Source organism: Balaenoptera borealis (genome assembly GCF_965194805.1).
Source record: "Balaenoptera borealis genome assembly, chromosome: 14".
Lineage (NCBI taxonomy): Eukaryota > Metazoa > Chordata > Mammalia > Artiodactyla > Balaenopteridae > Balaenoptera > Balaenoptera borealis.
In genome coordinates, this window is record NC_138875.1 from 60,749,848 (window position 1) to 60,767,086 (window position 17,239).

At 44.7% G+C, this 17,239-nt stretch overlaps 1 protein-coding gene and 1 long non-coding RNA gene across 2 annotated transcripts in view; one reads left to right on the forward strand and one right to left on the reverse strand.

The window, feature by feature from the left end:
• The window catches only part of MTCL1 (microtubule crosslinking factor 1), a 131,319-nt gene extending 120,117 nt beyond the window's left edge, over positions 1-11,202 (forward strand). The window contains 2 exon segments of the mRNA XM_082353462.1: positions 3,223-3,377; positions 3,379-11,202. Of these exon segments, the coding sequence (XP_082209588.1) occupies positions 3,223-3,377; positions 3,379-3,406 (183 nt within the window). The 3' untranslated portion in view covers positions 3,407-11,202.
• Positions 1-17,239, reverse strand: part of LOC309610590 — a 67,487-nt gene that overhangs the window by 23,172 nt on the left and 27,076 nt on the right. The gene's annotated exons all lie outside the window — the stretch shown is intronic.

The following is a 17,239-nucleotide window of genomic DNA, read 5'->3' on the forward strand; positions in this document are numbered from 1 at the left end:
CCCTCCTCCGAGCCCGTGTGGGAGAATCTTTCCCGGAGTGCTCAATGGGACATCTAGATGTGGGTGATGGAGTCATCCCTAGCCAGGAACGGGCACAGTAGGAAACTCCCTTTCTCCCTTCACTCTCACCCCACGAGCTACTTATTCCTCTGTTTCTCTTGAAGACATAGCACCAATGCACAATGCAGAGAGAAGCTGTGAGCAGGTCTGGTGTGGAGAGAGAGGATAATCTGGAAATAGAGGATAATCTGGAAATGTCTCAGTGGAAAATTCGAAGGGAAAGTTTTAGTCTGAGCTGCAGTCATTTGGTCATTGTGACTAAAACAATCTGGCTGTTTAATGGGCTCTGTTTCAAAAACAGCAGTTGTAGGGTGCTGGAAATGTTAAATGCCAAGGGGCAGCTCGGGAAGAAGAGAAGAATAGCCAGCGGAAGGGAGAGGTCTGTAGCTGTGCTGTCGTGAGGGCCCCTCCTGCTCTGGCCAGGCGGGGACCAGACTGTGTGCCCGCTTCTGTGGGACCTCGCTTCTCCAGATGGCTGTCCCTGGAGCTGCCACCAGGCCTGTTGACTTTAAACCTTTACTGTTGTTCTTTTTAAAAAGTACTTTCCAACCTACTTGCTTTTCTCTTCTTTGTCTGTCTGTTCTGTCCAGAACCAAACTGTCTTACTAACTGCCCCCTGGGGACTCTAGCCCTGCCTGCCTCACGCCGTAAGTGCTTTCTTCCTTCTTTCCACACTGTCTGGAGAGGTTGTCATGTAGCTCAGGGCTGGCATCTGACCCACAGAATGAGGCCCCACCGTCCTGGGCAGCTCTGCTCCAGGCTGGCCCAAGGGTCCACCTGCAGGGACAGATGGCAGGCCTGGACGGGACCACTTGCCCCCTGGGATACTGACTGCTCAGTAGAGATCCTATTGAGATCTCCCCTCTCCTGTGCAGTCTGCAGCCAGTATGCTCCCGAAGGGGTAAAAGGACATTGGCCAGAGAGGGAACCGTCCAGCCTGCAGGGTCTCTGAGCTGAGCGTGCTCCCAGTCGGCCTGTGCCTGCTCACTGACATTTCGGTGGCTGTGCATTGCCATGTACTATAATAAGGTGTGACCATTACACATGAGGCTTTTCTCTTTTTTTTTCAAAACCACACCAGAGGGAATAAATACAAATATATCTTGTCCTTCCCAGTGGTCACCATGGGGGTCATAGTAAGTGCTCAATCAATTTGTGTTAATTGACTAAACAACACAATCGTCCCTGCTCCAAAATTGCAGAATCACCTTCAGAGCCTGAATCAAGGCTTGTGAGAAAATACCAACCTTGTTTCTGATCAAGGATATAGTCACCCCCCACCCCCCCCCCCCCCCGCCTTATCCACTGGCCTTAAATACAACTGGCTCTCAAAGACTAAGCACATGCCCCACGAAAAATGACTGACAAAGAATGGCTCCAGAGGCCATTTCCAGAAGAGGTGCTGCAAGGATGAGATGCCCCCAGAGCCTATGGCAGGGGCTTCTTGGGAAAAAACAGCATCACTTGCTCAGATTTGCTGGTGTGACACTAAAGAGAACTTTGTCCCCTTGAACTCATGGTCACAGAGCATTTCTTCTGTGCACACAGATGCTAGTGACGAGGTGGCACAAATTAACAGAAAACCCTTGTCACTCAGCATCAGCTAAGTAGAAACAGGCCACAGTGGTGTCCAAAAATCCTATGCCGGCAACCTACACACACTGATAGACAACACATATTACAACCCAACACTCTTATATACGCAACACAAACCACACATATCTTGAGCCACCGTCCCTCGTGCCCTGGGCTGGGCTGAGGTGAGGACGTTTCCTTTAATTTTGGCTGTTTCAGTGCTGATGTGTTTTCACAGGCGAGGTATCTCTCTCTGGTTGTCATGGTTTCCATTAGTATAAGTGCTTTGCTGATGAGGCCTCACTGTCGTCACATGAAGTGCCACCAGCAGGTCTAGGGACGTTAGTCATCTTGTGTGTCGATGCTCCTTTTCTGCTGCCCCCGGGCGGCGACCACTCCCCCATCCCTCCTGTGCCCCGCCCTCCATCTTCTCTCTGTCGCTCTGATGACTACATGCTCCTCCTTCTCCTCTGCTGTGCTCATCACATCTCTTTACATCCCTCGACTTACTTCCTGAGTGGCTCTGAGGGTCCTTGTTCTGTGTTCTTCATCGCAGTGGTTTCCCACCTCAGCCTCTTGTTGTGTGGGTGTCTGGGTAGATAGAGCTCACCGTTTCCTCAGGCCACAGCTGCCCGCAGATCCCCAGTCAGTGTCCTTTGTCCTGGCATGCAGAGTAAGGACAAGTAGCTCAACAGTCTCTAATACAAAAAAAGGAGCAGCAGCCTTGAGAGGACGTACTGTAGGTGATCGGTCCCGGGGTTATCGGTCCTCAGAAGGTGCAGGAGCCCATACACTCGGGCTCCACTTTTTAAAATTTTATTTTATAAATTTTTGTTTGTTTTTATTTTTAGCTGTGTTGGGTCTTCGTTGTGGTGCAGGGGCTTCTCTTGTTGCGGAGCACAGGCTCTAGAGTGCAGGCTCAGTAGTTGTGGCACACGGGCTTAGATGCTCCGAGGTGTGTGGGATCTTCCCGGACCAGGGATCAAACCCGTGTCCGCTGCATTGGCAGGTGGATTCTTAACCACTGCACCACCAGGGAAGCCCGGGCTCCACTTTTCAAATGCTGCTGCCAGGAAGAGTAATTTAGGTGGTTTTATCTAATGAAAGTTTCTGCCTGCAGCATTATCTCCATGTTGTGGGAGTTTAACCCAGTGCCAGTCAACCTGGAATAAACGGTAGCAGAGTTGGTTTGAAGGTGAGCCCCGTTGCTGGTGCAGCCTGATGGAGTCATAGATCCCTTCATGGCCAGCCTCTTAGGACTGGGCAGACCACTCAGGACTCTGGCTCCCCCCTTCCATTTGCTGCAGCCCAATTCCGAAGGCGCCTCATATACACACCCATCTCATGCCACGTCTTCATCATAATTTGCTATCTTCCCATTACTGTCGTCACTGGTCATTCGTGTTGAATTCTTTACTTACCTTTTTAACTTATACTCCGTGAGCAACGTATAACTTAGCATTCAGAAGTTGCAGACACCCTGGTCTGTTGCACTTGAGCCTACTGAGAAGTTTGTTTGGGGGAAATCACCTCCCAGAGGACCTGTCCGTCTGAGTAACCCTGTCTTTCTCTTCCTCGGCTTTGAAGGAACTCCCTTGTTCTGCACTAGCTCCATCCTTAGAACCCTGCTTCTCCAGGCCCGAGAGACCAGCAAACCGTCGCCCTCCGTCCCGTTGGGCCCCACATTCCCCCACTGCCTCACCGGCTCCGTCACCCGGAGACCCGACCTCCTTGGAGGAGGAGGCTGCCCGGGGAGAAGCCACACCTGTGATGCAGGCTCGCATGGATTATCTGGAATAATTCACTGTAATTGCATAACCACACCGTCATCATCAACCGAACTCTGCCCCAAAAGGAGAGATCTGGTTTTCCCAAGGTCAAAGAATGTTTTTTTTAAAAAAAATAACACAGCTGCTGAATGTTCAACCTGTGAATCTGAGATGTTTCTAGAATGAAACAGTAAACGTGCCTGTAAGAACTTAATTTTTTTCATAGCTCAGAAAACTATTTTTGTCTCCATCTTTTTTATATTAAACAAAAAAAAGGTAAATAAGATATAAATTTAAAAACAAAAAGTTTTTAAGAGATTCTGAACACCCTCGCGCGCGATACTGACTGCCTCACTGTTAAATTTGCACTGTTAACGTTTGGTTTGGTTTATTTCCACGTTGAATTAGAGTGTTTTAAGTTAATTTTATTTTGTCAGTGTTCTTGTTTTTTAAGAATTTTTGAAATGCTTCAGACTGTATGATTCAGTGAACTTTTTGTAATGAAAAAACCATGAAGCCAGCCAGTAGACAAGGCAGATCTCCTATATCCTTGAGGGGATAGATGGCAGCATTCTGGAAAGGTAGAGAGGCCTCAGCCGGGTTGTCCAGACCTGCTGTATAATCCACATATTCTTCTCGACCTGCACGTCTCTGGGTTCGAAGCACTGGGGTGCATGTACATACCGCTGCTGTGGTCTCGCCCCGCCTATGTGTGAGCCCTCTGTCCCACTGTGATACAGTGTGAACCCCCTCGTACTGTACTGTTGTTGTCTTCTCGCATTGATGATACAACAGCGATGGCATTTTAAAATTATTGTTAAAAGATTAACAGGCAATACAGTGTTTACTCCAAATTTCCTTGTTTAAGGAAAAACACTACAAAAAGTCCTGAGGATACCAAATGGAAAGAGAGAGGGTGGTGCCTCGGAGTCTGTATGAGACGATGATGAAGAAGAAATAAAGCCTTTACAAGACGGCACCTGTCCCAGACCTTGTGTCTCACGCACCCTCCACCTTTTCCTAACGGCTCACGCAAAAGGTTCCCGTTGTGGGGGCGAGGGGGGTCATACAGCCACTCACGTATCTGACTGGGATGCACCGTGAGTGCACAACGGCCTTGCAGCTTCTCTGCAAGGGCATCCTGGAATAGATAAACAGGCGACTACATTTTTGCTAAAAAAGCCAAAATGGGTAGGCGAGGGGGTGTGAGGAAAACAGTTATCCACAGTCAGAATGCGCCCACCCTCTCCCCTCCTCGGAAGGTGGGAGAGGCCGTTTCCATCCCTGGACTGAGATGCAGCCCAAGCTGCCAGTGTTTGATAAGTAGGAGTTTACGAAGAAGTGGTGCTGATGAAGAAAACAAGAACTATTTCAGGCCGAAGCTTCTATCTGTAATCTTTCAGTAACAAACCGGCTATGGTATAAGTTATTCTCCCAGTATTACCACAGTTCCATTAAACTAAATTTTTTTTTTTATAAACAAAAAGTACTGTTGGACATTGGAGCCTGCTGTAGCTGCTGCGGAAAACAGCCTGACAGTTCCTTAAAAAGTTAAACAGTTACCATATGATCCAGTAATTCCACTTCTGGGTGTAGGCCCAGGGGAGCTGAAAGCTGGGACTTGGACAGATATTTGTTCACCCATGCTCATAGCAGCTTTATTCACAGTAGCCAAAAAGTGGAAACAATACAAGTGTCCATCGATGGATGCAGATAAACAACATGTGGCTCATCCATACACTGGAATACTCGTCAGCCTTAGGAAGGAGATTCTGGCACCTGCTACAGTGTGGATGAACCGTGAGGACACTATGCTAAGTGATATAAACCAGTCACAGATACTGTATGATTCCACTTATCTGAGGTACCTAGAGTAGTCAGATTCCAGATACAAAAGTAAAATACTGGTTAGCAGGAGTTAGCGAGAGGGAAGAATGAGGACAGTGCTTAATGGGTACCGAGTTCCAGTTTGGGAAGGTGAAAAAGTTTGGAAATGGATGATGGTGACAGCTGCACAATATGAATGTACTTAATGCCACTGAGCTCTACGCTTAAACATGATTAAAATGGTGAGTGTTGTGTATATTTTACCACAGTAATAATTTTTAATGCAAAAAAGGAAATATTCTACTTAGCCCCCTAGACACAGCTGTAGACAAACTATCAGCAAGTTGACAAAGATTTCTTTCAGGCGCAGCCTCTGCCCACAGTAAGTGCTGGGAGGTGCAACAACACTCTTCCAGTTGGAAGCAAGCAGGCAAGTTGCTGGTGCTCATAACTGGAGAAGTGCCAGCATCCAGCACAGTTACAATCCAGGACTCACATCATTCCATCAGGACATGCCCTGTCTCCCGGCTCTGCTCTACTCTGTGTGGCTTTATTCTCAGACAAGCATCCTAAAAGTTGGCAACCCTTGTCCCCAGAAGCTCTTACTGGTTTAGCAACTCCGAGAGAAAGAGGATCTCTTACCAGTAGCACCAACAAAAGCCCCAGGACTGAAGAATCTCATGGTTCTGCTTTAATTCACTCATCTCACCCTGAGCCTGTCACTGCCAGACTGGCCCAGCAAAGGAAAACCACCGGAGTGGTTAGGATAGAGGGGAAAGGGTGCCTAGGAGGCAGGGAAGGCTGAATGTGATGGTGGGGCACCCCAGAATTACAAGGAGAGGTTCTGGTCACCACGGAACTTGCTCTCTGGCTGGAGGAGATGAATCCCAGGCACAAATGCGGAAATGGCATGGTGTAAATCCAAGCGGTACTTGAGCTGGGCTTGGGAGGAAGAGCAGGATTTAACTGTGAAGGCAGGAGGGGTTGTCAGGTGGGGGAAGAGAAGGGGCAGAGGTGTGGGGAGGTGGTGATGGGACCTCTAAGCAGGGCAGGGGTCACTGCTGGAGGCAGAACCTGCAGGGACAAAGCCACGTCAGTGGCACCAGTGCCTTGAAAGCACTTTGGAACTTCTCCAATCATTCAGTTCTCTAATTGTTAGGCATATGTATTCTTGAGTCCATTTACTGTGGAACCACTCCAACTTTTGCAAAGGCAAGACCAGAGGATGAAATCACTTTCTATGCTCCTGTCCAAATGGATGGCGAGGCACTAAGTGGGTAAGAGCAGCTGCTTGTCTGTTCATGTCCCCACCCGCCATCCTTAATGTGCAATTCGCTTTTATGTTCTAAACAAAGAAGCAGATTCCTCAAACCCAGCTAAGAGCCCTCACACACACACACACTTGCTGGGCGTGCCCTGCCCACTGGTCTCACCCAGCACCAGCCTGACATTCTCACCAAACTGCTGTCAGTCTGGCTGGGGGCAGCCACAGTGCAACCTTCCTTTTCTGATGAAGAGGTAACCTTGTGACGTTAAGGTTTTCAGTATTACTTGTCTTTTCAAAAAATATATCTGTGCATATCATAACTCTAATTCTCTTTAGCACAGTTGTGTTTCATCTACTTTTTTATTAAGCTTGCCAGAGTTATGCATATTTATTTTGTTCAAAAAATAGTTAAGTACAACTATCATTTTCTCTTTTCTAATTCACTGATATTTTTTTAATTGTGGTAAAATACACATAAAACTTAGCATTTTAACCATTTTTAAAAACCATTTTAAAGTGTACGATTCAGTGGCATTTAGAACATTCACAATGTTGTGCAATCATCACCACTGTCTAATCCCAGAACACTTTCATCACCCTACAAGGAAATACAGCAGTTCCCCCCGCAGCCCCTGGCACCCACGAACCTGCTTTCTGTCTCTGTGGGTTTGCCTATCCAAGACATTTCATATAAATGGAATCATACAGTGTGGCCATGTCTGGCTTCTTTCACCTAGCATGATGTTTTCAAGGTCCACCTACATTACTGTAGCCTGTGTCAGTACTTCCCTTTCAGAGTTGAATAACATTCCATTGTATGGATTACTGCATTTTGTTTATCTATTCATTTTTAAAACAAAATGCTTTATTTACCTTAAACAGCCTTGACTATTCCCCAAAAGGAAGCAAGTCACAATGAATAATCAGAACACTCATCAATCAGTTTGCAAAATTAAGGCACTTTGGCATCTTTCACTCAAACATAGTTGTTTCCAGGGGCCACCAGTACATATTATACTTATGCTTTTGTTTGCGTTTAGTCCTTTCAGCATCATTCTTTGATGCAGTGTGCACTGGAAACCAGTATAGCAGGAAATCTGGCTGAGTCATAAGCAAGTTGGCCATTTGAGTGAATTTGATGACACTGGGTCTTTAGTAAACTCTGGGCCACACCACTCAGAGTGGAGAAATCTGGATTTGAATCCTGGTTTGAACACAAAGTAATGCAACCTTAGGCCATCTCTTTGAGATTCATTTGAAAAATAGCAACAACACCTACTTCCCAGCCGTGTAAGGATTAAGGTTTACTGTGTACCTACTGTGTGCAAGATACTACACTAAGAGTTGTGAACACCAACTTTCAACCAGGAACAGAAAAGAGGCTCCCTGCTCTCACAGAGCTTCTGTCCTGGTGATGAGAAATGTGTAGTAAACAGGTGTGACTGTGATGGATGGCAGCTAACTAAAAGGCTTCCCTGGGTCTCCCTCTGAGCTGAGGCCTGGGCAAGAAGCAGCTGTCGGCCAGGCAGAGGACGTAGCTGGTGCAAAGTTGGGATGAGGAGCAGAGCCTGTCTGTTCCTGGAAGCGAAGGACGGGTACTGTGGCCTGAGAGGGGAAGGGGAGGCCTCACGGTGCACAGGAAAGAGTGAATTTTACGCTAGGTGGGGGGAAATCCACTGAAAGATATTAAGCAAGGGAGTTACTTTCTGGAAGACTACTGTGATGTGAGGATAAGGAGGGGCAAGATGGGAAGGCTTCCCGACAAAAGACTGTGGTGTTGGCCAGAGAAGCCTGGCGGCGGCTCGGACAGTTTCTACTACTGTTATTATTAGCATCACACCGCCAGACTTGCCGCATGCCACTCATCAAGAGCTGGGCTTTAGGATCTGCTGCTGAGGATTCCGCGGGACCCACTGCCAAACTCCAGAATCTACTGCAGTTGTTCAGATAAAAGCTGAACCAAGCCCTTATTCTTCTGCTGCCTCTCAGGCTGGGCCAGCAGCCTTGTCAGTGGCCTTGAGCCAAGAAGAACAGTCACCCTCTTAGCCCCCTTCCCTTCGGGGCACAAAATCACACAGCAAGCTTCTCATTCCTGCTTTGTTTTTAAGGTCTGCTCCTTCTCCAAAAGGAAGGTGGCACTTCTAAGCTATTGTCATTTGTGATTTAGTAAAAATGGGTTCCGGCTCTCGGTGTGCAGATGGTGGGGGAGGGTTGGGGAGGCAACCAGTGATAAGCGCTGCACAATGAAATATAAAATAATGGGATAGGAACACAAAGATAACCGACTTCGTTTGTTCTAGGCCATCAGATTCAATGAACCCAGTCCATTTCAAAGACAGAAGCTTCATAACTTCCTAGTGAGCTAATAAACTTCAACAGGGCACCAGGAATCCAAACCTCACAATCCCCACAGTAATCCTGGGACAAATTCACCACTCATTATTCATCAACTCCAGCCTCCCTAGTACATGTGACTTTAACTGATTAAAATAAAAACAAAGCACTGAAGACACTATGATGAAGTAGGTGCACCTGAAAACAGCTGGCGGAATTATAAATTCTGAATTCCAAATTTCTTGAGAATGACTAAGCAATAAGCAATTATCTATAAAACTGTTTATACTTATTGAGTCATTTCACTTAGAGGAATTTACCCCAAATAACTCCAGTGAAATCAATGTAGTTTGTACAATACATTCATAACAGCACAAATTATACAGAAAAATCTGGAAACAGGCTAAACAAGTTATGGTTCATCAACAGGTTTGAATATTGTGCTCCTTCACCTAGAAAACATTCCTAGTGACCAGGGAATGGATGGACCTGTGGGGACTCAAACATAAATGTGATGCACCTGCCCCCACGAGGCTCATCACCTGGTCAATGGTGTCCAACTACCTGGGCTCGAATCCTGCTTCACCACTTTCTAACCAAACACCCTCGGGAAAGTTACCTGTGCCCCCTAAGTCTCAGTTTTCTGCTATGCAAAATAAAAGCGTTAATAATCATCACCTAATAGCTAACAGGTTAAGTTATGAGGTCTGGATAAGCTAATACTTGTCAAGCACTCAGAACAGTGCCTGGCACTAAGATTTGTTAAGTAAAATGATTATACAAATGTCACATTATAAAACAATATGATACATGCTATAAGAGTATATATAAGTGTAGAGTGGGCACAGAAAAGGGACCGACTCTGCCTGGGGCTCGGGCACAGGGGTGGTGGTGGTGGGTGGAAGAGTGGTCTGGGAAGACCTCATGCTGACCTGTATGGTAAGAGTCTTGGAGGAACTGATGAGGAACGAGACTGAGAAAGAGAACTTCGAGAAATACTGCCTAGGTTGTGCATGTAACACTCCTCTGGGGTCTGCAGAGAGATTCAAATTTATTTTCAATTACTTTTGTATACTGGACTGGTGTTTTTATCAAATGTTGACACCATGCTAAGCTTTATTGGAAAAAAAAGCAAAGGGTGAAAAGTAGCTCATCCATCCTGACCCCCCCAGGACCCTGCCATCCATCTCAATACAGGAATCCCATAATAAGGGCTGCCATATCCAGAAAGCAAGTTACTCCTTCCTGGGCACCTGTCTGCTACGGCATTTCACAGGAAGAGTCGCTTTTATCCACTGAAAGACTCTCACTGCTGAAGTGTTCCTAGTGACACCAGCAGCCACATCTGCACTGTCCTCCTGTGGTTTATGCCCGTTTGTGAGTTAGACTCTGGACAGGTGCCAACGTTCTCAAGGTAGTGGTAATAAAAATGAGATACATATGAGTTTTGTTGTGTAGTCATTAGAACTGTTCATGAATATTCCATCTACTTCTGAGCACATTATAAAATCACCCCCATTGCCCCTTGAATTTGGGTGTGGCTCTTTGCCAATGAAGTGTGAACAGAGCCACACATGTCACTTTCCGCTGACAGTTTTAAGAGCCAATACACCACTTGCTATGTTCCTTTTCTGCCTCAGCAGTTGTGGGAGCATATGTCCCTCCATCTGGGCCCCTGAGTGGCTGTCATACACAGACCCACTTTAAATATGTAGCATGAGGAACAAATAAGTCCTTGTGTGTTAAGCCACTGAGAGTTGGGAACTGTTCATTAAGGCAGCACAACTTAGCCCATCCTGACTGCAATAACTGTCAAAAAATGGGAATGCATATATAAATAATATGAAAAAATAAAAACCACATCATCATCTCAATAGATGCAGAAAAAGCATTTGATAAAATTCAACATCCATTTATGATAAAAACTCTCACCAAAGTTGGTATAGAAGGAACATATCTCAACATAATAAAATAAACCTATAGCCAACATAATAGTCAATGATGAAAAGCTGAAAGCCTTCACGCTAAATTCTGGAACAAGACAAGGATGCCCACTCTCACCATTTCTATTCAACATAGTATTGGAAGTCCTAGCCACAGCAATCAGACAAGAAAAAGAAATAAAAGATATCCAAATCAGAAGGGAAGAGGTAAAACTGTCATTATCTACAGATGACATGATACTCTATATAGAAAACCCTAAAGACTCCACACAAAAACTATTAAAACTGATAAATCAATTCAGTAAAGTAGCAGGATACAAGGTTAACATACAGAAATCTGTTGCATTTCTATACAGTAACAGAAATATCAGAAAGAGAAAGTAAAAAAAAAAAAAAAAGCCTTTAAAAATCACATCCAAAAACAAAACCTAGGAATAAACTTGACCAAGAAGGTGAAAGACACATTGAGAACTATAAAACACTGCTAAAGGATATTGAAGATGATTGAAAGAAACAGAAAGATATCCCATGCTCTTGGATTGGAAGAATATTGTTAATATGGCCATATTACCAAAACAATCTACAGATAATGTGATCCCTATCAAATTACCCATGACATTCTTCACAGAAATGTAACAAATAATACTAAAATTTATATGGAACCACAGAAGACCCAGAACTGCCAAAGCAATCCTGAGGAAAAAGAACAAAGCTGGAGGCATAACCCTCCCAGACTTCAGGCAATACTACAAAGCTATAGTAATCAAAACTGCCTGGCATTGGCACAAAAACAGACATATGGGTGAATGAAACAGAACAGAGAGCCCAGAAATAAACCCACACATCTACAGTCAATTAATCTTCAACAAAGGAGGCAAAAATATACAACGGGAAAAAGACAGTCTCTTCAGCAAGTGGTGTTGGGAAAGCTGGACAGCCACATGTAAATCAATGAAGTTATTAGAACATACCCTCACACCATATACAAAAAATAAACTCAAAATGACTTAAAGACCTAAATATAAGACAAGACACCACAGAACATACGCAAAACACTCTCTGACATAAATCGTAGCAATATTTTCTTAGGTCAGTCTCCCAAGGCAATAGAAATAAAAGCAAAACTAAACAAATGGGACCTAATCAAACTTACAAGCTTTTGCACATCAAAAAAAAAAAAAAGTCCATAAACAAAACAAAACAAAAATGTACGGACTGGGAGAAAACAGCAAATGACGTGACCAACAAGGGCTTAATTTCCAAAATATACAAACAGCTCATACAACTCAACAACAAAAAAACAAAACCCAATTAAAAAATGGGCAGAAGACCTAGACATTTCTCCAAAGAAGACACACAGATGGCTGATAGGCACATGAAAAGATGTTCAACATCACTAATTATTAGAGAAATGCAAATCAAAACTACAATGAGGTATCACCTCACACTGGTCAGAATGGCCAACATTAAAAAGTCAACAAATAACAAATGCTGGAGAGGGTGTGGAGAAAAGGCAACCCTCTTACACTGTTGGTGGAAATGTAAATTGGTGCAGCCACTATGGAGGTTCCTCAAAAAACTAAAAACAGAGTTGCCATATGATCCAGCAATCCCACTCCTGGGCATATACCCAGACAAAACTATAATTCGAAAAGATACATTCACCCCTATGTTCACTGCAGCACTGTTTACAATAGCCAAGACATGGAAACAACCTAAATGTCCATCGACAGATGAATGGATAAAGAAGATGTGGTACATTTATACAATAGAATATTACTCAGCCATCAAAAAGAATCAAATAATGCCATTTGCAGCAACATGGATGGACCTAGAGATTATCATACTAAGCAAAGTAAATCAGAAAGGGAAAGACAAATACCATATGATATCACTTATATGTGGAATCTAAAATACGACATAAATCAACATATCTATGAAACAAAAACAGACTCACAGATACAGAGAACAGACTTGTGGTTGCCAAGGGACGGGGGTTGGGGGCAGAGGGGAGGGAAGGATTGGGAGTTTGGGATTAGCAGATGCAAACTAGTATATATAGGATGGATAAACAAGGTCCTACTGTATAGCGCAGGGAACTATATTCAATATCCTGTGACAAACCATGATGGAAAAGAATATGAGAAAGAATATATATATGTGTGGGTATATATGTATATATATGTATAACTGAGTCACTGCTGTACAGAATTAACACAGCATTGTAAATCAACTACAATAAAATTTTTTAAAAGTTTTAAAATAAACCTTCAAAAAAACTGTCTACAAATAATAAATGCTGGAGAGGGTATGGAGATAGAACCCTCCCTACACTGTTGGTGGGAATGTAAACTGTAGCAGCCACTATGGAGAACAATATGGAGGTTCCTTAAAAAACTGAAAATAGAGCTACCATATGATCCTGCAATCCCACTCCTGGGCATATATAGGGTTGGCCAAAAAGTTCATTCAAGGACAAACCCCGAACAAACTTTTTGGCTGACCCAATATGTGGAGAAAACTCTAATTCGAAAAGATACATGCACCCCAATGTTCACTGCAGCACTACTTACAATAGCCAAGACATGGAAGCAACCTAAGTGTCCAATGACAGATGAATGGATAAAGAAGATGTGGTATATATATATACAATGGAATATTACTCAGCCATAAAAAGAATGAAATAATGCCTTTTGCAGCAACATGAATGGACCTAGAGATTATCATTCTAAGTGAAGTCAGACAAAATATCATATGACATGTGGAATCTAAAATATACAAATGAACTTACTTACAAAACAGAAAGAGACTCACAGACACAGAAAACAAACTTATGTTACCAAAGGGGAAAGGGGGGAAGAGATAAATTAGGAGTTTGGGATTAACACATACACAGTATTACATATAAAATAGATAAACAAGGACCTACTATATAGTACAGGGAACTATATTCAGTATCTTGTAATAACCTATAACAGAAAAGAATCTGAAAAAGAATAAATATACACATATACATACGCATACATAACTGAATCACCTTACTGTACACCTGAAACTAACACATTATAAATCAACTATACTTCAATAAATAAGCACACAATTAAAAAGTATGAAAAAAAGAGAAGATCAAATTTTCACAGCATATATCGATAAAACTGCTACTTCATGTTAACGAAGAGGTAAGAGGGACTTCCCTGGCAGTCCAGTGGTTAAGACTCTGCACTTCCACTGTAGGGGGCACAGGTTCGATCCCTGGTCAGGGAACTAAGATCCTGCATGCCGCGTGGTGCAGCCAATGAATAAATAAATTTAAAAAAATAAAGAGGTACGAGAATTTAAAGCTATGCAAACAGTTATTATTTTCCTTATTGAATTCTTTAAATTCACCGTAGAAGAAACTTCCAGTTCCTTTACCTAAAAGGTTAGATGTTATTACTGAACTTAAATGACTACATGGATAAAGCAGAGGCAAACGGGTCGAGTGATGCTGCTTCCTGCCCCTTCCCTTTTCTTTCCAGCTACATTTTTTGGAAAAGTACGGACTGAGTCCCTCCCTTGAGCCAGCAAACTGAGACAAAGGTGAAAAGTGGTTTTCCTAAGGAGTTGCAAGTGCACATTGGAAGAGACGGTAAAAAGCGTCCTCACTAAGCCCTCATTTAACACATAATTTTAACAACGGCAACCATTTTCAGAGGGTGCTTCCCCTGAAACTTAGCACAATGGTCTCTGCCTCGCTGCATCAGAGTCACCGGGAGTAACTTAAGGCCCTTCCTAGATCAAATAAATCAGACTCCTTTGGGCATGGCCGTCAGTACATTTTAGATGTTTCCCCTGCTGGTTCTGGGCAGCCAAGATTGAGAACTACTAGTAGAGCAGAATTCCTTAACCTAGACGTTCCCAAACCTTACTGCACACTGGGATCACCTGGGGGGCCTTCGGAAACCCCACACCTGCCTCCCACCCCAGACCTCGTGATGCAACTGGTCTGGGGTGAGACCTGGGCATTGGAATTTTTTAAAGAATTAATCCCCACTGGAACTAATTCTATTTTGCAGCATTGTTCAAGAGCCAGTCTCAACCAGATTTAAGAGCTCGGGGTCTGAATCAGACAGGCATGGGTTCTTCCCTGTGCAGTCGTGGGCATGCTCCTCACCTTGTCTGGAGTTTGGTTTTCTCATTCTGTAAAGTGGGAATCACAACAGCTACCTCACAAGGTGGCTGTGAGGACTGGAGGAGACAGTGAGTTAGCATGGGGCCTGTCAGATGACACCTGCTCAACAAACAGCATCATCTCATATACGTGGACAATCCTGGACATCAAGGTGATTGTCCTAATCTGATAGCTAAAGGCACTGAGGATCAGAGAGGCCACTGGCTGCCTCAAGATTACACGATAATAACTGGAAAGCAGGACTCAGCCCAGGGCTTCACTGAGCAGAGAGGCTGCAGGGGCCCCACACCCACACACCCCCCACAGAGCAAGTGGGGCTGTACTGGCCCTGCTGTGGGACACGCCTAGGCTGTCAGGTGGACCTGGCCCAACTCAGCTCACCTGCGAGCTTAACAGACTAAATCATGTCTTGAATTTCATTGACTTCATTTATTTTCAAGGTTGTAAAATAGCCCCAACCAACCTGTCGGACCTGAATTCTTTTCTCAATGTGTTCTCAAAAAGCAGCAGTTAACCTACCAGTTTCTTTTATTCATGTGGTGTCCTTTCTAACATAACTGACACAGAAGGATGAACTCGGGCAGAGGTGACACAGTATTTATATTTGCATGGATGATGAAGGCATGGAAACTGCCTAAAGCACTGCTACCACTTGAAGTGTAATACCTTGACCCAAGTGAAGAAAAACACAGACCACAGGATTGGAGGGGGCACCGAGCAGCCACAGATGTGACCACAGGAGTACTTCGTTTACTTAAAATGTGTTCGTCACTAAGGAGGGGTCGTCCTGGCACTGTCCCACCCCCACACCTCCATGAGCAAGAGCTGAAACCGTGACTTTGGTGGAGGCAGCACCAGGCTTGGCTGGGGTGGGCTGGCGTGGGGGGAGACGGGCGTGTAGCCCACCTCGTCTCATCTCCATTTTCCCCTCACACTTTATTCAGGTGTGAATAACTGACTTCTCACTACTACGTAAAGTGATATGAACACAGTTTCAAGGATGTTCCCTAGTCCCCTAAGTCGCCCCTCTTTAGGAACCCTGGAGCAGCCGCAGCCTGGCTAAGGCAGGATCCCCCACGGGCTATGGGCTGCAGGGTTGTAAGGCAGCCTGCGCTCAAAATTTTCACGCCCCAGGAAGGCAGAAGGGATTTTTGGTGTGAAAAGCCACCGTTCTCCAGGCCACAGAGGGAACCTCTCCTGTCACTTTTTGCCTTGATCTCAGTCCTGAAGGAGGTCATACCCAGACCATACTGGTTAAAGCAGAGTCTCAAAATAAGGCAGGAACATCTTCCCCCTAAGAACTCTGTGTCCTCAAGAGTCAAGTCCAAATTGAACTGAATTCTCAGAGCCATTAAAGATCTTATCTAAATTTACCCTGACCCACTTAGGGGAGGAGCCAGAACAAAGTGGACCTTTTTAAAATGACATTTGGGACATTGAACTCAAGGCACAGAAGCCCATAAAGCAGCCAGTGACCAATTTGGAGGTTCGATCCAATATTAAGTCACCACCTGGGAGACCAGATGGGCAGCAAACTGCTTCTGTGGCAGTCAAGGCCACACTTGGTCAGCACCTGTGTGCAGTGGTACCTGGGGGGGAGTTGTGGGCTGGACCATGATGAAGGCATGCGGCTTGTTGCCTAGTAATGCCACACAGATGTCACTCAGGAGCATCAGTACCACACCTGATGAGGACATCACTCTGGCATTTCAACAGAACATACAATGGGTTTTGAGTCACTGCTCCAGGTGGGAGATACAGCAGATGGGGCATGTGCATTAGAGGCCGCAACCCTATCTCTTCCTCTGCATTTAAAATGGCCTGATCTCCCTTCCCCGGTCAGGAGCACACCCCCATGCAACCCAGGCACGTGGCAGGCCTGGTAGGCTGCTGTGCACTTGCCCAGGAAAGCCAATTTATATTTCCAGCTTCCTCCAGCCTAATTCTGCCCTGCCACCTGCAGTGAGGTGAAGCTAAGGAGACTTCTTCCTGGCCTCGGTGGACCCCTGAATTAATGCCTTATGGCTTCACAGGCACAGTGGGTTGTGAGTCTCACGAAGGCAGGGCTCTCTTCCCTATAACCTCTCAGTGTCCTGCACAGTGTAGTAGACCCTCAAGAAATACTTGTGGGATCCAATACTCTCATTTCCAAATATTTTTTAAAGAAGGTACATTAAAACTTAAGACCCACTGCCTAGCATAAATACCCGTTAACACAAGGAGAAGAACATTGTGATGCTAACAGCTAGTCTGCATACAAAATCACGGTTTCACAAAGTGCTGTTATGCCGCA